At 42.9% G+C, this 25,025-nt stretch overlaps 1 protein-coding gene across 2 annotated transcripts; it reads left to right on the top strand.

The window, feature by feature from the left end:
• Positions 1-307: 307 nt before the first annotated feature.
• Positions 308-17,974, top strand: PRSS35 (serine protease 35). 2 transcript variants are annotated; one of them, XM_077305698.1, is made up of 2 exons: positions 308-671; positions 14,680-17,974. In XM_077305698.1, exon 2 carries the CDS (start codon positions 14,686-14,688, stop codon positions 15,931-15,933), a length of 1,248 nt encoding a protein of 415 aa, XP_077161813.1. In that variant the 5' UTR covers positions 308-671; positions 14,680-14,685; the 3' UTR covers positions 15,934-17,974. The 2 variants fall into 2 exon arrangements, with proteins under 2 accessions (XP_077161813.1, XP_077161822.1); XM_077305707.1 differs by lacking the exon at positions 308-671 and adding an exon at positions 1,020-1,206.
• Positions 17,975-25,025: the final 7,051 nt, after the last annotated feature.

Genomic DNA, 25,025 nt, shown 5'->3' with positions numbered 1-25,025 from the left:
TCTCCTCCCCCCACTGGTGATTTTGTCCTGAGAGATGCTAGAGGTCCTACTATGTAGCTCATCGCTCCCGCCCGCCACTCCCCCCCCCCCAATGGCGCCCCCTGCGACTGAGGCGACCCGCCTGAACAGCGGGTCAGCGGGACCCCCATCGCTTGGTCAACCATCCCCTCCCTCACGCCCTTCGCGCCCCGGCCTGCCTGTCGGTATGAGAGGAATGCGCCCCCCTCCGCCTTCCCTCCGGCCAAGAGCCCTCGCCCTCCGTCTCCCGCGCTCTCTGCCTCCGGGCGGCGTTTCTCTGCCCTCCTCTGGCTCTTCCCATCCCCGCCCACCCGGCGGGGAAAGACCCTGGCGGCTCCCGCTTGGCTCGCGGCAGTCGTCTTCGCCAAGGCTCCGAGGCGGCGCCTGTTGCTCCTGTCTCGCCTCCAGCCTGGGCATCTGGGATTGTGCGTCTTCTTGTTGGACTGCGTCTGCCGGAGCTGGCGCTGCGCCCCGTGGCTGGCCGGCCAGGGACCTCGCGAGCCCCAGGGGGATCCGTGGAAGGAGGGGCCAGGCTTGCAAGGATGCGTGGCTCTTTGAGCGCCTAACAAACCAAGGGAGAGGTGCTTGTGGAGGATCTACTGCCATGCCTGGTTTCTTCTGAAGTTGCCCTCCGTGACACACTTACCTGCGGAGTAAGTCCCCTGGAATCAAATAGAGTTTAGTTGGGAAATAAACGAATTTAGGATTCCGCTGTTTTTTACTCCTGCATGCCTGTTGTCTCTACCGACTTTAATGACATTTTTAATTGCAGCCTGGATTTCCCCCCCCCCCTTTGTGTGTTGTGTTGTGTTGCGTGTGTAAACAAATTTGCATTGTCTTCAGTGGATGAGAAGTGCATCGGGCAGGTACAAATGTGCAAACTAATTGGTTGCAGTTCAATTGAACTCAGTGGCATTTACTACTGAGTAAACGTGCCGGGGGGAGGGGGCTGCTATAAAGCTATAGGAAAATCAGCAGTGTCATTTCAAGATTGCGTCTGGCTATGAAAAGACTGTAGTTTTAAGAGGTTACAAAATATGAGTAGTCATTCTGAACTGACATCCTTAGACATACCTAAGAGCATCTTTTGTGGCCCTTAAGACGGGAATTGGAGAGACCGACCAGAGAAACATTTGCACTAAGGCTGGAGAAAGAATAGCAGAGAGAGAGAGAGAGATCTACTGACAAGTAGGTATGTGCATTTGGGGGTTTGTTTTAATTATTAGCCTTTGTTTTACACAACTGGCAGACAAAAATACATGGGTATTTTGTACAGTCTCTTGTCCATGCAACAGATTTTTGCAGATTATTTTTTTAAAGTCTTTTAAATTCAGAACCAGCCATGGAGTTTCTTCTCTATCATGATTTTCCTTTTTGGAAAACTGACACTAATTTTATCCAGATTGCCTCTGTAGAACTGACAAACTGCATGCTGCTGGCATCACAAAAGTCTCTTTAGTAAGGTTACTGATTTGATTTTCAGCCTCAGAAGCTTTGTTTAACTAAATGAAATGCAGACAATAGAAAGAAGCAGAAAAATTGAAAGGAGAGTAGTAAACCCCAAAGAATGGTTACATTCAAGGGAAAGTGAAAGATTTGGATTAGTTTGTAATAGAGCACTGATTTGTGGTTGACACCTTCTCCTACCAGTCTTTGGTTTGAAAGACTTTGATGTGGATCCCCCCCCCCCCCCTTTGGCTGAAGAGCATTAAGTTAACCAATGTATACAAACTGATAACACTAATAAAATCAGAGTCCAGTAGCACCTTTAAGACCAACAAAGATTTATTCAAGGCGTGAGCATTCGAGTGCCAGCACTCTTCTTCAGACTAAGAACTGACCATCATAACAGTGGGAATATATAAGCAAAAGTGTTAGTGATAACACTAATTTCAAATTATTATAGTTTTTTTGCTACATAATTGTGTGGAGGATTGTTGTTTTCAAGTTCCATGGATCCAAGAATAATTCTCACAGTTCTGTATTAATGACAGGAAATTATAATAACATTTAATAACCATACTATAAGTGATAATGATCTGTAAATGAATCAGTGCTCCTAGAGCTTCAAAAATTCAACACAGTACTTTCTTTTAATTGGTTCCAATGGAATAAGGTGGAGTCATGTATGGTGCAATCCCAGAGTTACAGTCTCCTGAGGCCATGGATTTAGGAGGGCGTAACTCAGTGAGCCTTTCCCTGACAGTAACATATTAAGAATGCTTTTTGACAATGTAGGGCACTTTAGAAAGATACCAAAATAGTTTCTTTATCAAGATTCCCACTTTCTTGCAGTAGATTTTTTGGGGGGAGGGTGGTTAGTTAGATGAAGCTCACTAGTGGATATTTATCTCTCTGGGAGCCACCTGCCAATTACACATTGCAAATCTCAATTCTCCCCTTCTCCAACCCCTGTGAAATTCTCCCATAATTACAGATGGGGTCTTGATAACATATGCAGAGCAGCGGCCCACATGCATATATGGCCCTCTGGTATTGCACATTCTATTGGTTGAGAATCATATATTTTAATTGTACGTAGAATGTGAACATGTGGAAAGAAGTGAAACTTGCTTGAAGGCCTATAAGATCCTTGTGTTTTGTCTACAAAAGACTAAGGAAGTGCTTAAATTACTTATTTAGATACAGTCCACAGCACTAAATGTTTATTTCCGGTTGGATCTTAATTTAGCAATCTTTGTGTACATTTCACTGGAAGAAGCTTTAGCTAGGTGAGTTGGAACAGCAGTTTAAAATGCAGGTTATTCTCTTGCACTTAATTAAATTCTATAACTGAAAGGTTTATTCTGAATGGACTGAAATGGTGTAGGGCTAAGTTGTAGTATAGACATAGGAACCTGGCCAAGTTTGTCTGTCTGATGATGGCTTTATTTGTTGACTGCTATAAAAACATCTAGAAAACGCTAGAGCAGTGGTCCCCAACCTTTTTATCACTGAGGACCACTCAACGCTTGACAATTTTATTGAGGCCCGGTGGGGGGGCTAGTTTACTCCTCTACTCTCAACCACTGCCTTAACGCTCTCTGATCGCTATGGTAATGTTTAAACATCCCTTCAAAATAAGATACAGACATGCCACAACAATGAACATAAGGAACATTTTTTTTTCATGGAAATTTTAACTCATGACAATGACAAACCAATGGGAACCCTGAGCTTGTTTCTGTGCAACGAGATAGTCCCATCTGGGAGTGATGGGAGACAATAACACCCAAAGTGTGTTGTAAAGGGCCGGGGGGGGGAGGGAGAGAAGACGTCCTTCAGGGCCCACCTCCAATTAGTCGATGGACCACATGTGGTCCGCGTCCCACAGGTTGGGGATTGCTACGCTAGAGGGCATCACCCCAAGGGTCAGACATGACCCGGTGCTTGCATAGGGGATACCTTTACATTAACCTTTATAAAAACATCTATACTGTACACATTTATCTTTTCTTACAGTTCTGGAGAACATATCACAAATCTTTCAGGTCATCTGTTTGGCAGCCATTTTAAGATGGGGGCTAAGAGTGGTGGCTGGAAAGTTCAGGATTAGAGAATGTTCATTTTTTTGAGGGTCAAGAAATATCCCTTGTGGATAATCAAGAGAATGTGGCTTATGTTGGCTTTGATACTATTGGAGTGGGTTGGAAATTCAAACGTGGGATACACTTTTGCAAGAAGAATTTGTTTAGCTTGCAAGTGTGATTATAAGGAAGGAGGAGCCCTCCAGTGGTAGAACCAAAATAAGGAATAGTATAGATCAGATTGAGGTCTTCCTGGACAAATAAGCCAGTATAATGCAAAACCATCCTGGATTCATGGGATTTACATCAGATAGATGCCGTGATCAGAGGGACTGCACTTCAGTGGCTGATCTCCTTTCTCTGGAATTGCAGACAGAGGGTAGCATTAGGAGAGAGCTCATCAAGCCATCACCAACTGGCTTATGGAGCCCCGAGGGGGCAATTCTCTCTCCAGTTCTATTTAAGATCTTTATGCACCCTCTTGCCCAACTGGTGTAGAGGTTTGGGCTGGGTTGCCACAAATATGCTGATGACACCCAGCTCTTCCTCCTGATGGATGGCTGCCCTGACTCTCCGCCAGAAACATTAGCCAACTGCCTGGTAGCAGTGATGGGGTGGCTTAAGCAGAGTCGTCTAAAGCTCAACTCTTCGAAGTCAGAGGTCCTGTGGCTGGGCAGGAAAGGTCCAAATGAGGAAGTGCACCTACCCAACCTGGATGGAGTGTAGCTATCAGTGGTCCAGGAACCTGGGAGTGATTCTTGATGCCTCCCTCTCAATGGTGGCTCAGGTCACAATGATAGCATGGCTGGCATTTTACGACCTTCGCCAAACCAAGTACCCTACTTGGCCCCGGAACACCTAGCCATGGTGATCCACACAACGGTCACCTCTAGAACGCAGCTGGCAGGGTCCTCACAGCAACACCTCGACAGTCCCACATCCAGCCCATCCTCCAGCAGCTGCGCTGGCTTCTGGTTGAATTCTGGATCAGACCTAAGGTTTTGGTTATCACCTTTAAGGCCACATGCGGTATGGGCCCAGAATACCTGAGGGATTGCCTCTCCACCTACACCCCTCAAAGAGCCTTGCGCTCTACCACCTCCAACCTCCTGGTGGTCCCTGGCCCCAAGGAAGCCCGCTTGACCTCAACCAGGGCCAGAGCTTTCTCCATTCTGGCCCCCACCTGTTAGAAAAAGCTCCCAGAGGAAATCAGGCCCCTGATGGAACATGAATCAGGGCCTGCAGAAGGGAGCTCCTCCGCCAGGCATTTGGTTAAACCACCACTTTCCATTGGCCCCCAAGCCTCCCTCCTTCAGTGACTACTACAAATCCGACTAACCCACTGGGTCTCAGTATGAGTTGAGCTGATGCTCTTTGCAGTTTCCACTGTTCCTTAATGTTATTGTTGTTATCACCTTGTTATTACTATAAATGGAGTTACCGGTTTCTTGTTTCATGTAAACTGCCCTGAGCCTTTGGGGAGGGCAGTAGATGATAGATAGACAGACAGATAGATAGATAAAATAAAGATTTATACATTTTTCCCATCCTATATATTCTGCCAGAGCATCACTGTGTGCTTGGGAAATATCAGTAATTCTTTCCCCAAGGGTCCCCTTTGAATTGCTGTAATGTGATGGCCAGTTAAGACTTAATGACAAGGGGAAAGTAAATTCCATTGCTTGTAATGGTAAACTGGATTTATTGGTGCCTTCCCTGAGACAGTATATTGGCAACAATAGTTGTCCAGACATGACACTGAATCAATAATGGCCCCAGTACTTATACTGAAGTACATACAAATCCCAATAAAATAAGTGGTGTTTCTACATATGTAAAATGCATGGATAACTTTTGTCTGCAGAACTGTAAACTGCATTCACAAAACTCTTCCCCACTAAATTTCCCAATTCCAATAACACTGGGGAAAGAGACGGGAGAAGTAAATCTGTTGACTAAGGAAAGGGCTCCTTACTGTAGGCTTACAACACAGGTTTTTGCAGTAAATGAGCACCATGCATGTTACTCCCTTATTGCTGTGTGCAGCATCCCTTCCCTTGCTTGACTGAGGGGATAGTACTTACAAATTCAAAATGAATGCTGGGGAATATTCTCTTGGGGGTAGTCCTGTATTGGTTCAGTGAGACCCATATTAATTTCTCTGGCAGGCAGCAATTTTCCAAGATGGCAGGCAAGAATCTTCTCCATCCTTTCTGCCAGTGGAAGTGTCTGGCCGTGAGCTTGTGCAGTCATCTAATCCCCGCGGCAATTACCATTCACCCTATGGCAATCCATAGGGCAACATTTACTGTACTCAAACCTCAGGCGCCAACTTTTGTACAGTTTGAGTCATAAAATATAAGAGAATTCAAGGACTGTCAAAGTACATTCCTAGAAGTTGGATTTTTCTGCCATCTAGTGGAAACTTCACAAGGACATTTTGCTTGGTGTCTAATAGAGCTGTATATAAGCAAAGTTTTGTTATTTATTTTCTTGAATGCACAGGCCACCTGCCAGTGGATCAAAACCAATAGAATTAATATAAAAGATGCCAAATTTAAAATCCAATTTAAAACAGCTTACAGTATTATCTTCCCAGAAGTATTAACGCTCCTCCATTCCAAAATCTAGTTGAAACAGAAAAGTCTTGCAAAGCTTCAAAATGATCTGAGAGGAGCAAGTTCCATTTATGAACTTGGCAATAGTAAACAACTAGATATTCATTAAGACTCCAGTCTTCGGCCTGGTTCAAATGCATTATTTTTAATATGACACTGTATGATTTCCATCACATTGAGTGTGCCGGATAGTGAAGGGTTAATTATGAGCTACCTTTCTCAGGCTGTCGTAGTGGGTAACATGACCAAAACGCAATACAATAAACTGACGTGGGCCTGTGTTAGGGGTGGTTTCGAAGAGCCACAGCATAGTTAGTGCCTTGGTTTACTGTAGCACCCCTCTTTGGTGAGATGAGTTATTAGAAATACCTAGAGCCATAAAGGATCTTTCTGACTGAAAAACAAGCAAGCATAGGACTGGCTGGGCAGTTTTGCAGATTGTTCCAAGTGGAACGCCCTAACCAGTGTTGGAAGATGCAATCAGATGAAGAAAGGAGCTTGTGACCTGGCATTTCCTAGGCTCTGCTGCTGCTTGTGGGTGGCAGTTTGCATAATGGTACCCATGCTTCAACCACTGTGCTCACACAAATTGCTTTTCTAGAGAATGGCTGTAATCCACAGATGTGCCAGAGCAGATGTTACTTAGTCCACGTGGCAGATCTGTGTCACAAGGATGGTTGTACTGCTCAGTGTCTGTCTATTTGGAAACACTTCTGCTCTCTCATAGAAGCAGAGTTGGGAGGAGTCCTGTTCCACATCTGCCAGGAATGACTGATATGTCTTCTCATTACCTCTTGGTCTGGAAAATGAATATCCTGTCTCCATCTTCACTTGAGGAAGCTAACAGTCACAAAAATACAATAACTAACAAAAAAAGCTAATTAAAGCAGAAAGTCATTATTTTTAAGTGCAAAAAGCACCAAAAAGTATTTTAGACATCTAAAATATACATCTCCTAAGAAATGACAACCACTTATAAATCAAAGGGCATGTCATCAGAAGGCCCACAGAAATAATGTGGACTTAGCCTGGAGAACTCAGGAGAGGTTGGGATAAGCGCACTTTGCACCAGCTCTAGAAGGCTCTTCCAAACACTCTGTGGCAATACAGAAAATGCAACTGAGATCAGACGGATCTCCTATAAGGGAACCGTTAAATCAAGGTCTTTTGCGTATGTGAGCCCTAGGCTTTGGAGGTCTTCATTAGGATACAAACCAGCATCTTGATTTGTTCTGAGGAACCTTGCTTCCAGGATAGATGTTACATCCAACCATCATCCAGCAGTGGATAAAACACACGCTGCTTCATTTTGGTAGGCAGATTCTGGAGAAGGGGGGAGTTTTCAAACTGGATGTAAATGTTTTCATTTCTAGCAAATATTTCAATTTGCTTATTAAGAAGTAGAGAAGCATCTAGTATCATTGCCTAAGTAGCATTCATATCAAACCATTACTCAGTCTGGGCTTCTTCAAAGCCTGATTCCTTCAGTTGTCTCATTGTTTGCATCACACTGATAATTTTTGTGGTTCTTCAGTGATGGATTCTCTCCATCTTCTCCATGACATTGCTGGAGCATCAGACTCAGAGCAGGGAACACTATGGGGCTTTTTGCACGCCTTCAAAATAGCACAATGGTTGCCAATTGAAAATGCTACTGATTTGCTGTTTTGCACAACGTCGTCGACAATCTGCCACACACCTGAAACCAATCTGCAAAAAGCGCTTCCTTGTAGCGCTTTCAGGGAAATCCCCAAAAGCGGATTCACCCTCCGGAAAGCGATACAGTCCTGCAACCAATCTGCAACACTAGCAAAAAAGACCTGTGCGTTAACATTGTTGCGGTTTCTACAAAGTCCCTCCCCCTGGCTCTCTTCTCTGATCTTCCGGCGAAGCGATCGCCATTTTTTTTTTCTCCGAGCGAGCGGGGATAAACGCACCAGCGAGCCTCTTTCTGTTTAGAGGCTTCCCTGGCTTCAGTCCCTCCCCTTTAGTCACTAAGCACAAACCACAGAAAAGCCCGTTTGCTGATGTATTTTCCCTTTATTTTTTTACACATTCATTCAGCCGAAAATCGGGCCCGTGAGAGGGGGGGGGGGTTCACTCGGAGGAAGCGTGGCAATGATCAAACGACAGCTCAAACACACCAGGCAGCTGGATGGGTCTCTCCGTTGCAACGAATCTACCCAGATTCGTTGCTATGGGTCTGTTGTTTTTTTTTTAAACCTTTCTTAAAGGGAAAGGGGCTGTTTGGGAGCATGCTAACGGCTGCCCATTGGCTGCTTGACAGCCAGGGGCGGGACGAGCTTGGCAATAGCGCTTCCTTTCTAGCGATTTCTGCCGAGACCAGAAGCCTGTGGGAAACGCTACAAAACGCAACTGGATTGCACCACAAAGGCAGGTATGCATAACGACGAATTCCACTACTTTAAATGGCGATTTTTCATTCAGTGACCAATTTGCAACAAAGATCCCGGTGCATAAAGCCCCTATCAATTGTCTTCTCAGAACAAGGCAGATTGGGGGAAGTATTCCTATGCCTTCCTTTCCTTATGTAATCTACTGGTGTGCTGTGGTTGATTTTCAGCTATGATTGACATTTTATGCTCTGCTGCGCTGTCAAGAGAAAAGGTTTACCTGGACTGAAGCTAGGCTGACTCTTCACTCATGCGCCATTCCATCACTATAATCTTTTGTCTGTGCTTCTGTGCTGTCTGACCATTAGAAGGTCTTTACAGATCCAGGCTTCTGGGATGGCTCTTTCCTTCCAGCAGCTGTATAGATTTACATGCAAGTTGCCAGAACATAGGATCCCACACCACCCACCCACCCCTGCACCATGCATGCATGCATGCAGGAGTCTCAAAGTGGCTTACAGTCGCCTTCCCTTTCCCCTCCCCACAACAGACACCTTGTTAGGTGGGTGAGGCTGAGAGAGCCCTGATATCACTGCTCAGTCAGAACAGCTTTATCAATGCTGTGGCAAGCCCAAGGACAACCAGCTGGCTGCATGTTGGGGAGCGGGGAGTCAAACCCGGCCCGCTAGATTAGAGGTCTGCAATCCTAACCACTACATCAAGCTGGCTACACCAAGCATAGCTACAAATGATTTCCCATTAGAAACCTGGCTCCACAAGTGAGTCACAATCTACAGTTGAGTTGTGTATGTTTTAACGTTATAAGCATAATTTACAGGTGTCTTGCCTCACCAATGAACTTCCCCTAGAAATAATTGTTATCAGTTGCTGGTTTTGTGCTGGCATTGCATTGATGTTGCTGGTAGATAGTTTGTTTAAAAAGTGATTGTAAACTAGCTTCAGATTTATACAGCTCCATCTGAACTGAATCATTACCATTATTTTTTTCCCTTTTAGAATAGAGTCAGATGTTTTCTATTTTGCAGCTTTTGTATCTTTTCCCGAGTCTTTAATTCTGACTTAGAATAAGTTTTTAATATAATATAGACTTCAGCTGTTTTTGAACTCCAATATATAATGCCAAAAAAGACATTTTTATCCTGAGCTGCACTTTAATTACAATATATACCCCATAGAATCTGACCAGATGCATGTTCTTAGATGTCTAGCTTTTAAGGTATAATTAGAGGTACTGTTATTTCAATATGTATCCGAGGTTTCCAAACAGTGGAGGAGAAGAGCAACCTCAGCTCTTCAAACAGCAACAACCAATGTGTTTGTCAATATTTTTAAAAACACCAGAATTAACTGTTGATCTGGTTTCCATGGTTTACTAGGATTCAAAGACCAGGGCTCAGTGGCTTGGTTAATTTGTGGTGAATTTGCCACAGGAAACTGAGAAAGTTGCCTCACTTTTGAGTAGCTCATCTTCCTCATTTCTCAAACAGGTTAACTTCAGATGCGTCAGCCAGTCGCTATCCTAATTACCAGTAGCACATAGTTTATAATAATTGATTCTGTATGATGTGTTCCATTGGGAGGGGCAGAGTAGAGTGCATGCTGTGCAAACAGAAGAACAGAGCCAGTGTAGTGGTCAGTGTTGCACTGGGCTGGACCAGCTGGCCATTAGTAGTGCAGTCCTAAACAGGATTACACCCATGTAAGTCCATTGAGCTTAGAAAGGCATAACTCTGTTTAGGACTGCAATGTAGTTGACTTTCGGCATGACTGCTTTATCTTTGTTGTGTATGCGAGGCAGCAGAGAGCTGAGCTTTGAGTCTGGAGCAGGACCCAAGCAGCCCTGAAGGGCAGCCAATGAACTGCCGGGGTCCCAACCACAGGACCCAATGAACTTGAGCCTTGGACAGCCAGTGAGCTGCCAGGTTCCCAAATGTGGGGTCCAATGAGTTTGAATCAATCAGGGCTCAGCTAAGGGCGTGTCCACCTCTGCCATGTGTACATATTGTGGGCTTGTCCAGGCAAATCTCCAGTCAGCGTGGTTACTTTCAACCTGGAATCACTATAAGAAATAATAAAGACCTGTAATGCATGACTCTCTTATTCCTCGCCTCGCTTATTCCCTATCGAACCCACTATACAACAATCCTCACGCAATCCACCCCACAGGGTTATTGTGAAGATAAAATGGAAGAGGGGAAGATGATGGATACCATTGTGGGTTCCTTAGACAGAAGGAAGGATAGAAGTTTATCAGGGCAGGGGTTGTTTAGCTGTTTCCCCTTGGACCATTTCCCTGATTAAAATAACTCCAGCTGTTTTTCTGCCCTGCAAGTGATAAGATTCTGTGTCTCGGCATCTTTTCCTTTGGCTGGGGGAAAAATAAAGGTAAAGGTAAAGGTATCCCCTGTGCAAGCATTGAATCATGTCTGACCCTTGGGGTGACGCCCTCTAGCGTTTTCATGGCAGACTCAATACGGGGTGCCTTCCCCAGTCATTACCGCTTACCCCCCAGCAAGCTGGGTACTCATTTTACTGACCTCGGAAGGATGGAAGGCTGAGTCAACCTTGAGCTGGCTGCTGGGATTGAACTCCCAGCCTCATGGGCAAAGCTTTCAGATGGCTGCCTTACGACTCTGCGCCACAAGAGGCTCTTAGGGGGAAAATATCCTGCCCTTTTATTAGAAGCCTACCATGTGAAAAATGGGCTGTTGAAGCTTTTCATGGCATAGAGTAAGATCCTATTTGGCCTCTGTCCAAAGAACAGGATATTTTTCTCAAGGCCAGTTGACAGCCTCACTGGCAAGGATGAAAATGGTGGAAGAAGGAGCAGTTGTCATCAGGAAATCAGTCCTGTGGAAAGCTTTAACCAATACCAAGACTCTGATCAAGGCTTTTACAGTTGAATTTAATTTCTTTTAAAACTGTGTCAGGAGACACTATACTTTTCCTCTGCTGCATTTCCTCTAACGTCTAGCCCATTGTCACCAAAGCACAGAGAATCCAAAGCAGACAGTGCTAAAGCAAGCATATCATCTAGAATGAAAATATTAAATGACAATCTTAACAAAGCGAAGGGAGATTAAATTTAGCTTCAGTGTTGCAGGATAATTTTCACATTAATATGAATAAAGGAAAGGAGTTTCTTCCAATAACAAGACCAAGGTATTTTATAAAGTGATCACTGAAGAATGGTAGGCTAGTTACTGATATTTTTCCTATACTTTTGTGCTCATTCTGTCACTGGTTTTGTGATTGATTGGCAGTGTTTTGATAGAAAAAATTAAATGCCTTGAACAGTTCTGGGTAAACTGGAACTGAAAGATAAGGAACAAGTTTAAGTAGATTGAATCTGTTCTCTAATAAGTGGGAATCTACAAGACTTGGGGGGGGGGGGTCGCCACCTTGGACTACCCACGTATTTCCCCTATAGAGCCACCTTTTGCTTGGGAAATGCAAGAGCAGCTCTCTTCCCCACAGCTCTCAGCTTCTCCTCTGCTGCCCAGCATGTGCAGTGGTGGCTCCAGCTCTCCCTCCTCTTACACACAGCCATGCAAAGGAGGCCTGCATGACTTGTCAGCAGCAGGAGTGATACCATTCTCACCTGACTCAGTCAGCCATCCAGTCATTGGATGATATGTTGGCTGCAGCACTGCCACTTCTTCAACACACCTGGCCGTTGGGCAGTAGTGGCTTCTGCTACCCATACCCACATACTGATTTATGGGGTGTTCTTCTCCCTGCTCATAGTATGGGCACAGCGTCTGCCCAAGTGAAAAAAAACATTCCTCAGCTTCGGGGAGACGGGGTTAAACCCGCTGTCCTTTTTGTGTTTTCAGGATGGGTTTGGGGTTTTGTGGGGGGGGGGGGTTGGAAAAATATTGGGAAATGTTTTCTGACTAAACCTTGTTCAGCTCATCGGTTCTATTAATCCATACTGGAGCCAGGTTCAGAATTGGATACATTGACTTTCTAGCTTGTAGCAAACGTTTACAAAAATGTGTATGCTGCCTTTCTGTCTGACGAATTCAAGGGGACTTACAATTCATAAAACAGCAGCAGTATAAAAACAAGTTGAAGAGGAGGAATACAGTGTCATAAAAGCAAGGACAAGGGCCTGTTTCATCTGCGGCAGCCAATGCTTGAATTTTAATAAATTGCAAGTGGAATCTTTGAAGCAGAGTTCAGAGTGAGTCTTGTGATTCCTGGAGGGGAGCCCAATAATTAGGGTCTATTTCAAAAGTATTCTGTTCACCATAGATGTATAGTTAAACAAGCATACAGGTAGAGTGAGGATGACCTGGCCCTACTTTTTTTCCCAACTGACCTGCAAAAAAGGTCAGTTGGGATCCCTAATTCCATCCATCGATCAGTGCCAAACAGATGTCCTTCATGGGTGGGAGTGATATATGTATATGCATTCACCAGTCTACCTGCACATGTGTAAAATTGGGGTGGGTGGGGAAGGGGATTTAGAGCATATGAGTGAGGGTAATTAAAGCCTGTTCTGTCCCCTAGGCTCACTGAGCTTAATTTTTGAAGGATCTTTCTCCCAGCCCAGCTCTAATGATGAAAATGAGCAGGACTGGAAGAAAAATATTTCCAGAAACTGAGTGCAATGAGGTAAGAAGGGTGAGGACAGGGTTCAGCCCCCCCCCCCACCATTTCCTGGTTTGGCTACTTGGCTTTTAAAAAGAAGCCTCACCCTCACAAGTCACATACATCTCCCATGCATACCTCATTTGGCCTCTATGAGGCTAAACAAAAACGGATAGGTGAGACCTGGGGATCCTCTGGTTTTACAGCTCATCTCTAGGTAACAGAGATAGGTTCCCTGGAGAAAATGGTTGCTTTGGAGCGCGACATTATATTCCAATAGACCCTCTCCACCCCAAATCCGGCCCACTCTCAGTTCCACCCACATAGTCTCCAGGTATTTCCCAGTTCAGAGCTGGCAACCCTAGGGAAGGAGATCATAAAATGTTGGCAGTTTCCAAGCTAAGTGTCTGCCTACAAGGAAAGCAGGCTGCTTCTGAACTAGGGTTGCCAGCTTTGTATTGGGAAATACTTGGAAACTTTGGCAGCGGAGCTGGAAGTGGGCGAGGGAGGTCAGTGGAGTATAATGCTATAGAGTCCATCCACCAAAGCGGTCATTTTTTCCAGGGGAACTGATCTCTTGAGTCTGGGGATGAGCTAGAATTCCAGGGGATCCCCAGGTCCACCTGGCAATAGACATCCCTATTGAATGGGTGCTCCCTGTATTATCTCCTGGGCTATTCTGAAGCAGTTCTTGTGCCAGAGCAATGGAACAAAGATGGGATCAGGCTTTGCTCTCAGGAATAGATGCTGCTTTGTTTCAGTTTCTGAAGAAAGGGGACCATTTGTTGCCTGGGCAGTCACAAGATGAGCTTGCTAAGCCCAGACAGGTAACAGAGGCTGCATCCACGCATTGTTGGCTGTTGTTCCATCATTATACTACAGCAGTCATTCAGAATTGGGTTGCCTTCTCCACGCAGGATAATTCACTTGTGAACCGTTGATCTAGTGCAATATGCAGCGACATGGATCCATCCAAAGGCTTTGTCTAAAGCCAAGTTAGATGCTTGACTGCATTCAGCCCATTGCCAATCTGTCAGCTGTTTGTTTGAGATCCAAAGCCACCTGATTGTTTCTGGTCTGCTCAAGGCCCCTTGGATTTTATCCCTAAGACTCAGGCTGCAAGCAGGCTCCAGGGAGCACAGAGGCAGGCACCACACGGAGGATCACTGGGGTATTCCGACTAAGCCTAGATTCCACAGAGTTCCAAAAGCTAGCCTGCCATATGGTTAAAAGTAAAGTGAAAAGAAAGAAAAATATTTTCATGAAACTTTCTGGCTTTTCTCAGCCAACTGAATCACGTGAGTAAATATTTAGATAATTAAACACAGGAAAAATTGCAAAATTCTAAAAATAGATATTATTATTGATGGCTGCATTAGTAGGTTTTCCTGTTCTGTCCCCCCCCCCCCGGCAGCAGTCCTGCTGATGTTTTTAACATCTTAGTAATCCAAAAAATAGAGAGCAGACATCAGTATTCCTATTGAATGACTTGCTTTAATGAGCAATAATTAAATACTTTTTGCTTCTTCTTCTTTTTTTGAACAGAGAGTGATGATGGGTCGTGTTCTGCTGTTACTACTATTTTCCACTCCAGTCTTGAGCCTCATTAATGGGATAAATGAAGAACAAGATTTCAGCTGGCAGTTAACAAAAGTGCCACGGATTGTGAAAGGGAAGACTCTGTCCCTTGAGAGACCAAGATTTGAAGCCAGTGCCAAATTAGAGCTGAGCGGAGTATGCGGGATTGAATGCCAGCGGAGACTCCCGGGGCCACATTTGCATGACCTGAATGAGCTGCTCTCCTATGAGACAGTCTTTGAGAATGGCACAAGGACCCTGACAGAAGTGAATGTCCTGGGGGCAGAACTTGACCCGGTGGCAAACGCCACCGCAAAGGTATTATCAAGACGGAAGAGGCAAGTGTATGGCACCGACAGCCGATTCAGTATTTCAGACACACGTTTCCTGACCAACTTCCCTTTCAATACGGCCGTGAAGATTTCCACCGGCTGCAGCGGCATTCTCGTTTCCCCAAAGCACGTGCTGACTGCTGCTCACTGTGTGCATGATGGGAAAGACTACATCAAAGGCAGCAAAAAGCTGAGAGTGGGGCTGCTGAGGCTGAAATCCAAAGGCAGCGGCAAGAAACGCAGGGGTGCCAGAAGAAGTAAAAGGGAGGAATTGGACCTCAAGGCTTACCGCACAGATCCCAGACAGCTGAAGCGAGGAGTCAATAGCAGAGCTGGCAGAAAACAGAAGGCTTCTGGATTGAGTGAGAAGAAATCTGAGCGTAAGCCCTCCTTCCAGTGGACAAGAGTAAAAAGTACACAGATTCCCAAGGGCTGGCTGAGAGGCATAACAGGGGACATTGCAGTAGATTATGATTATGCAGTCCTGGAGCTCAAGCGTCCCCACAAGAAGAAATACATGGATCTGGGCATCAGTCCAAATAGCAAAATGATGCCTGGAAGCATGATCCACTTCTCTGGGTTCGATGCTGACCGATCGGGCCAGCTGGTCTATCGATTTTGTAGCGTGTCCGACGAATCCAGTGATCTCTTCTACCAGCATTGTGATGCTGAGTCTGGCTCTACAGGATCTGGAATCTACCTCCGTCTTAAAGAAGGAGACAAAAAGAAATGGAAGCGCAAAATCATTGCCATTTACTCTGGTCATCAGTGGGTGGATGTCAACGGAGAGCAGCAGGATTACAATGTGGCAGTTCGAATCACTCCACTCAAATATGCCCAGATTTGCCTCTGGATACACGGGACCGATGAGAACTGTACACAAGGCTGATGGCAGATAACGCAAGGTTGCCTCATTGCACAGCTGAATGAGGACCTGCAACAATCATTGTTGAACGTACAATGAGCTAGGTCTGATATGAATTGAACTTGAAACCAACAGTTGCCTTCTGATATAATGAAGAGTCAAAACAGTTATACAGCATGCAGTAGTAGTTTGCAACTGGGTTAAATAGAAACAACATGCACTTAATTGTATTACAGTATTTATTGTTTTGATTTTGTGGTAAATTTGGGTCATTCATGTTAAGAAAAACTAATGATTCCTTATGTTTGCCTGCGTTTTTAAGGAGAAGCATCTTCTCTTATAACTGGTACTATTAAAATATGTGATTGTTTCATTTTCTATTTTACTTACTTTTCTCAGGGTTCTGCTCCAGTAAGTGTTCTTCTATGATGCAAGTTTAGTGTTTTTAAACATATCATATCTTTAGGACAATCCAAATAGTGATGCACCAAGGAAAAACAACTTGACATAACAGCAAACCCTAATTTGACTGGGGAATCCTTGGCTCATATCCCCCCCCCCCACACACACACACACAACACAGAGATGTAATGAATAACTTCTCCTTTCATGATAATCCACAGGCTGTTGTTACTTCCAAACCAGGAGCTATAGTTCATGCTTTTCTCTAAAAACCAGGTTTCCAAACCAGGATTAAACACGTCTAAAGCATGTCAGTATCTCTTCATGCTAGAGATGCTTTGAATAAGTGAGCTTAGATGAGGTCATTTATAAAACCCACAAATTCTATTGCATTGCATTCTAAACAGCAGTGGAATTTAATGAATGTAGCATATCCTCTACTTGGGGAAAAGGAAGAACCATATGAGTATTATGTAATGGCTGCACGTCTAGTTTGAGAAGGTAAGCAAAACCATGGAATATTATATGCGTATGTCTTTAACTAGTCACTATTTTTAATAGATCCCTGCCTTTTTTATTGCAGTCAAGGTACTTTTGTCAAGAGACAAGGCTGATGACTGCTATGCTATACTTATAAAACCATGCAGTCATTTTAATTGGAAGAGGACACAAGAATCAAATCAGAATTGGCTCATCTCAGAGTTCCATGTGCAATATCGCAGGCTGGCTGCCCCATTCACAGCGGTAGAGAAGAAGACAGTTCTGCTGTCTCAAAAGGAAGTTCTGTTTTGTTGAAGTAGGTATAGATGATTTTACAACTAAGAGAGCAAATTCATTACATAAGATGAAAGAAGCCAATAACCTAGTTTACTCTCAGACAAATGCATGGAATAGTTTGTGAATCCTTAGATCTTATGACAAAAATATAACATTGAAAAGATCTAACTTCACTAAAGCACACCACAATAACTACAAAAATACAACTATATTAGATAGGTTGTTAAATGCAATCCAAGGTTGGGATAATGACAAAGTCTCAACTTCATCAGCTTTAATAAACATGGTTTTAAAATGAGCACGAGTACTTCAAATTTACAAATTTTCAGATGCTTTGAAAAATGTATCATCCCAGCTTCTTACTTCAGATGTATTCAGATATTTAAAAGCCCTTTATAACACACAAAATTATCGGGATGCTATTTCATATTTCACATTAATATGCACAAGATGCATATTCAGCTTCTAAGAAGTGGAAGCCTTCTATGATTAGATGTTGTTAGTATTAAAATAATTCAGTGTTTGACATCCATAGATCAAAATTCACTTCCTTTACCAGTGAAGGAGAAGAAATAAGAATATATTGATTGCTAAACCTTTTAAAACATCTCTATTTTGAGTGATTATTTAAACTGCATTTTGTATGGCTGGCTAAGGGTCTAAATCTGGAAGTGATTTGCAAAAACAGATTATTTCTATTACTGACATTTGACGGCACCCCATAAGCAATTAAAATGTATTATAAAAGCTTATAGCACTTGAACAGTGATGTTTTCATTTTAAATGGAATTTTTACATAAATATTTAGGCCCTCATTTTGGGAAAATGTATAAATGAAGGCATTTGTTTCATTGTTTCAATAAACAGAAAATATTTTAAAGACAAAGCAATAGTTGAGTGGCAAAATTTATTTGAGTATGCTTAATAAATTACTTCAACATTAACATAATTTTAATCTTTCCTATACCTAAGGCATAAAATATTCCTGGAAAAGTCTGCTACATGGCTTAATGAAGTTTGAAGGACCTAGTTTGGGTACATGATTTAAATTCATATTGCTGTACTGACTTCCAAGTAATTATATCTATACATATATTAAAATGAAAAAATGTTCTAATATCCTCTGTATATTGACTCTTCTTGGAAGAAAGAGATTTCATAAGCCTAAGAAATACTGAACACGGAGACAATCCTGTCTTCCCCCCAGGATGGAATAGTAAACACATGAGGGCAGTTCCCTGGGGCCCTGAAGATCTACTAAACCACGAGTAAACTTAATAATGAGTAGGATAGAATACTTTAAAGGCAAGAATGACTGAAGGCTATATGCTGAGTTGAACTTTCCTCACTTCAGACATTTCAGAGATATTTCACAAGGGCAAGTGAATATCCACACCAAGGCACTCATTCCAGAAAGGTGAATGGTCTGAACCATTGCTGTTGCAACTATTGAGCAAAAGACGATCCAAATATGAACATGCTTATATGCTGAGTCACTTCACCGATATGTCAAGAGCAGAATTCTCTGTTCCAGCTTAAGTCCCCGTCTGATATTTGAGATCTTGTTTAATTGGAGATGCCAGTGATTGGACTTGGGACCTTCTGCATGTATCATGTATACTCTACTGAGCTATAGCCCCTCTCCATAGTATTGAGAATAATAATAGTAAAATTATAATCAAAATAGAAGTAGAGTAAAAAGAGGACAGAGCAAAATGATATGTTTACAAGGCCAGGGAAAATATTCAAGGATATGACCAGTCACTACTTTATCTGACAACAAACAATATCCACCTTTCTACAAATGTATCTTTGTGTGAGGAGTTTCTTTGGGTCCCTTAAAATAGGAAAAAATAACTAAAATGTGTCCAAAGAGCTGCTTGTGCTAGCAGAACGTAAGAAAAATGCCTCAGTAGCCACTTGCACCAAATCATCCTTACTGTATCCCCACTTGCATTTCTGCATGGACAAGATATTGCGCAAACAATCCTGGGATTTTAGTAAGTAAACCTAACATAGGGTTGCCAAACTCCTGCTATTCCAATTGATCTTCAGACAACAGAGATCACCTGGAGAACATGGCTGCCTTGGAAGGTGGACTCCATAGCATTGTAGCCCACTGAAGTCCCTCCCCAAACCCCAGCCTCCTCAGGCTCTACCCCCCCCCCCAAATCTCCAGGCATTTCTCAACCCAATACAGATAACTCTAACCCAGCAGCTGCTTCTTGTACCAGAAAAGGTACAATTAGATTCCAGAGAAATTGAACTTTAAATCTCATAGGTATCACAACTGATGCATCATTCATTGTCAGCCTAGGTCTTAAGCCATAACTCACCCTTCTACTTCCAGATTCCTATTCTAGAAAACTACAAGTCCCAGCAGACTGTTGTTTATAGCCATTGCTGTATCTAAGAGCATCATACTTATGCATTCTCAAAATGGAACCTTCAGGTACGATAGAGTAAAGGGCGGAGACTGTTGAACAAAGCTGTATGAGTGTGCATAAACAGACAGAGACAGAGATCTGGGCCATGGAAGCTAGATTCTACTCACCATCTCCCAATACCCATTAAGATACACTAAAAACAAAGGGGAAATTACTTACTTTTATAAAAAGTAAACTTAATTGAAGAGTCAAGGAAATACCCTTGTGTACAAAGTCTTACCAATACTATTTTTCATAAATGTGTCTAGCTGCTAGAAGACAGATGAGCAGATCAACAGTTGAACACACTAACAGTTGAACATACAAACCATATATACCAGAAGCATTAAAAGTACATATTATTTGCCTGTAGCATCCTTTCTTTCAAAAGTAACAATATTTAAAAAGAAAAGAGTTCTGTGCTTAAAGTGTGTTTAGAAGCCTACCATTTGGGGGGGGGGGTTTGAGGGGGTGGAAAACTATTGGAGAAAAAAGACTATGTACTTTGACTTGAGGGCATGCCCTATCAAGAATTCTCCTGGAAAAGTTTTACTTTCCTTACCCCTAGAAAGATGAACTTGCCATAAAATAACAGCATAGAGCTTTACAGACCAAAAAGAAAGCACTGGGCCAAATCCTTTAAATGCCTGGTGCGTATGAGTTCCAATTCCCACAGTGATGATTAATTTATATAGAATAGATTATGAATCTATTCATTCATGTAGTGTTATCTGGTGTTTACCCATGACAGAAGCCTGGATTCACACCTTTTCTTTAATTTGTAGCTGTTCTGTTCCCACATGGAGATACAGTCAAAGAGAATATTCACCATTTCATGAGGAGTAAAGTAATTTCACAGAAAATGTATCACATCAAAGCTGAGTGTGGAGGCCCAGTGAGGTATGCTTAAGAAAGAAGAACTATTTTTGTGGCAAAAGGCTAACAGCTGTTTTCTCTATCTTTTCTGTTCCAGCTGTCCCACCCCAACTGCATTCAGTCAAAAGCCTATGTGGTAAGGTGGTGACAGTGAAATTTGAAGTCCCAGGTTCAAAGTTCCACTGTGCTGTGGAAACTTACAGGGTGACCTTGGGCCAGTTACTTTCTCACAGCTTAACCTTACCCTTCCAAGATGTTGTAAAAATAAAATGGAAGAGAGGAGAATAATGCTGTAAGCTACAGTGGGGCAGAGTCTGCACTGACTTTGTTTATTCCATTGTCAATCCTGTTGAATTCAGATCGATTTAAACTCAGGTCTTCCTCTTTCCACCTCCCCATTCAAACAGAAAAATGTTCTGCATGTGGTTAGGGTAGTTCAGAAGGGGGAGGGGGGAGCCAAGCCTCTTTCTTTCTTTTCTTGAAGGGGGGGAAGGAGTCAAGCACTTTCTTTTCTTGGAGGGGGGGGGAGAGGATCAAAGAAGGCAGAGGAGGGAGAAAAAAATCCAAGACCGACAGAAGTCGAGAGAAATTAGGGGCTTCTCCTTTAAGGCAAGCTTGTCACATGCACAGATTTGGCCAATCAGGGGTTCTCTACCACAAAGCAAAGCCCTGGTTCAAAACAACCTGATTTCTCAATTTGATTCTTAAAGTATTGAGCATTAAAATCACTCTAAGTTATCGCACAATAAAGGTAGGGTCACTCTGGATCAATCCTTCTTGTTGCAGAAGGAAAATTTAAATTTCCCAAAATCAAAACGGAAATCACATTCTGTGTAGACGGCAGGGACTGAATCGACCCAGGATTGGAATAAAAGTTCCGTGCAGTTTATACCTAGGTTACCCTAGTTTGCACATTCCTTTTATGTTCAGGAAAGAGTGTGTATGAGGGAGAGAGCTGCAAGGACATGAGTCCAAACACTCTACTCTCATTCTCATTTGGAATGATGGGGAAATTTTCCCCTTACAAGGCAAAGGCATATTTTTTCAAGGAATTGTAAGAGTAATCCAGAATCCTCCCATATGGGAACTATCAATTCCCAGTTGGATGGCACAATTTTCTGAAGCCCTAGTGAGTGTAGGAATAGTCCTTAGGCATTGAATGCTGGAAGGGAAGGGAACATGTGAAGGGTGGGCGCTACTCAAACAAGAGCTATTGCATGCTCAATCAATGACTATCCCAGAAAGACAAAAACACTGCAGGAGCTCTAAGAAGCCTATTTGGATGAACAGAGAACTTCAAGAGGAACTAAGAAAGAAAAGGAAAATGTTCAGGAAATGGAGGGAAGGACAGAGCTCTAAAGAAGAGTACCTACAGGTTACTAGGCACTGTAGATCAATCATCAGAAAGGCCAAAGCTGAGAGTGAGCTAAGATTGGCCAGGGAAGCCCACTGTAACAAGAAAAGATTTTTCAGTTATGTGAGGAGCAAACGTAAAGTAAAGGAGGCAATAGGCCCACTGTTGGGTGTGGATGGACAAACTCTAACAGAGGATGCAGAGAAAGCAGAAAGGCTTAGTGCCTATTTTACATCTGTTTTTTCCCACAGGTCAAAGTGTTTAGGCACATCTAGAGATGGCCATAGCCAAAGGATAGTGTCTGGGTGGCAGGTTAACATGGATAGAGAGGTTGTCGAGAAGCATTTAGCTGTTCATTGGAGTGGATTTTGTTTTGGGTAAGTATTGAATACACAGTCTGAAAGTACTTCAGTGGTATTTACTCAGCCAAACACAATAATTTGCAACATTTTAACATCTTTATTGGAAATGGCCTTTAATCCATTTACTTTTGAACTAAATTAGGGTTTAAACTAGGCTTCAGACTGTCACACCATAAGAATAGCAGTTTTCATATACTGTCATCAAAGGCAGCTGTGTTCTTAAAAGAAGGCCCTAGATTATACTAAACTGCAGTTCTACTGCCTGAACTATATCCTGTTTTGTACAGTGATGGAATGGAGCATGGGACAGACCACACACCTTGTGTCTACCATTCCCTTCATGTTGGAAATGGATTTATCCATAGACAAATTACATTATTATGGTCCAGAGCCTTTTCCAGACCATTCAGACTACCCAGGTCTTTTGGATGAACTGGCGAGAAATTCCATTTGTCCAAATGTGCAAATATTAACACTGTAGATTTACAGAATAATCTGTCACTAAAAACTGTACTCTTGTTGTTATTTTCTCCATATTACACAGCAGTTTATAAATGAATAAAGAACTTTTTTTCCCCTTGACATGATGCATTGATGGGATAAACTGACCTATTTCGTTTGTGGCTATCAGGCAGCTGTGAGTAAATGCATTGAACTGTCAGTAAAAAGAATGTGAAATCAATTGTGTCAGGACCAACAGTGTAATCTCTCTGGACCTGCTACAAACTTGCACCACGTACACCCTACCATTCCCATCCCATATTATCTCATGAGCTATGAGACATTCAGAAATCTATTTTATTTCTGAAATGACAGAAATGTGCTGCATTGCATCCTAAGTGGAGCTCCCTTGGGCCCAGTAAATGTACCAATTTCCTTTCCCCTTGAAAAAACATACACGGATCCTAATGTCTTGCGAGACCTTACAAGCTGACAGATTCCACATAGCTTCCTTTCAGTCCAAAAAGCTCTATAGCCCCCTTCAGTTCTTACATTTCCAGCACTCCTGGCATGTCTACCGGCAGAGCATTATGCACTATATCACCATGTTGTCCCAAATGCATCCACATACAGATTTTTCAGGGTACACATTTGTGACTACAGAAGCCGGAATGCATGTATACTGCCCAATTCAGACAAAATGACTACTGTCCATACAGAGACAATCACGTGTTGCATGTGTAGGAGTGCTGGAAATGTTAAGGGGGCTTATCACACTAACCCTTGCTCCCTATGAACTTGCTCATTTTAACAAGAAACTTCATGGCATTTAGGAAGAGATTTAATAAGTTCATTGATACAGTCTTGTGCAGGTAGGTAGTGCTGTTGAGAAAGTCTACTCTGACCTCATAAATTCTCAAAAAGAATGGCTGTAAAACCAGTTACTGTAGTTTATTTTTCCTAGATTTCCATAATCTTATGAAAACACTGTGCAAGGCACTTGCCAAAGACAGCTTTCGATTATTCACAGAAGCCCAATCCCCATCTGGAGTTAGTTTTCAACAGTGAAAAAAACAAGAGCCCTGGTATATATGGGAAAGGAAGCAAAACAAATTCTAGGATATGGATTAAATGGCAATCATTTTCTTCAGCAGCATAAAGTAAGGAGGTTTTCACAGTGGTGCAAGTGTAAACCATTCCGTTTAAACAACAATATCAAAAATAATTTCTTTTTATCGAAAAAGGGAGAGAGATCACATCTCTGACAGTGTGATGCCACCTTGTGACACTTGAATTTATGGAAATAGCTATAACCCAACTTCAACAGATATCATTTGGAACAACAGCAACCAAGAGTAAACAGTTCAGGCCTGTGGTATTTGGGCAGACCAGGACCTCAGTCTTTCTGACTTCTGTCTAGGCGGTCCCTTGAGGAAGCAACAACTTGCAGCTGTGTTGTGTTGGAAGATCTTCTGTTCTCACAGAAGTCTTTGGTATCATTTCATTCTCCAGATGGAAGGCATCAGGATACAATTGGAAGCAGAATTCCTTACCTAAAATGTTCATAGATATAGTTTTCAAACAAAGGAGTGCTTCTGAGAGGAGAGGGCTTCTCCCTGCAGCTTCAGGCCCCCAATCCTTCTGGGGAAATTGCACCTTTTCTTCCTTATAAAGAAAGGGAAGGGAAGCCGCTTTGAGACTCTTTCTGGTATAGAAAAGCAGCATACAAAAGCCAACTCTTCTTCAACAATCAGAAGCATTCAGAGCTATTATTACTCATGGCCTACTTTAAGGTTCTTAGGCAACAAGTGGAGGGACTTTGCAGATATAAGTATGAAAGCCCACTTGGCCTCAACGAGGGCCAGAGCTTTCTCCATTCTCGCCCCCACCTGGTGGAACGAGTTCCCAGATGAGTTCAGGGCCCTGACGGAACCTGAACAGTTCTGCAGGGCCTGCAAAAAGGAGCTCCTCTGCCAGGCATTTGGTTGAGGTCCAATTGGCCCCCTAGCCCCTCCCTCCTACTACGACTGCTACGAATCTATCCAACATACTGGGTGTCAGTAAGAGTTGAGCTGAGGCTCCTTGTAGTTCCACCATTCCTTGCTGCTGTTATGTTAATGTTATTGTTATTATTCACCTTGTTGTTCTAGAAATGATGTTACCTGTATTGTTTTCTTGTTCCATGTAAACCGCACTGAGCCTTTGGGAAGGACGGTATATAAGTACAATCAATCAATCAATCAATCAATCAATCAATCAATAATGGGACATTGTCCAACTAGAAGCTGGTGTTCTCATTGAACAGGGCTATTCCAATTGTTTTGCACACAGTGCTTACACCTTCTGTCAATTATTGCACCATCTCAGGTGCTTTGTGTGTCGGCATTGGCCCTGTCTGCATGAGCTATTTTGTTATCTGAAGTGCTAAGCAAGGGAAAGTTTGCAGCAGGCAAGCAAGGTGTGAGCAAGATCTAGGTA

Source organism: Paroedura picta, chromosome 1, assembly GCF_049243985.1.
Source record: "Paroedura picta isolate Pp20150507F chromosome 1, Ppicta_v3.0, whole genome shotgun sequence".
Classification (NCBI taxonomy): Eukaryota; Metazoa; Chordata; class Lepidosauria; order Squamata; family Gekkonidae; genus Paroedura; species Paroedura picta.
The sequence above is the reverse complement of the archived record's forward strand: the minus strand, read 5'-3'. Positions and strand labels throughout refer to the sequence as shown.

What these genes read in the sequence shown, in the direction of transcription:
- PRSS35 (XM_077305698.1), top strand. Translation starts at nt 14,686, where the DNA reads ATGATGGGTCGTGTTCTGCTGTTACTACTATTTTCCACTCCAGTCTTG.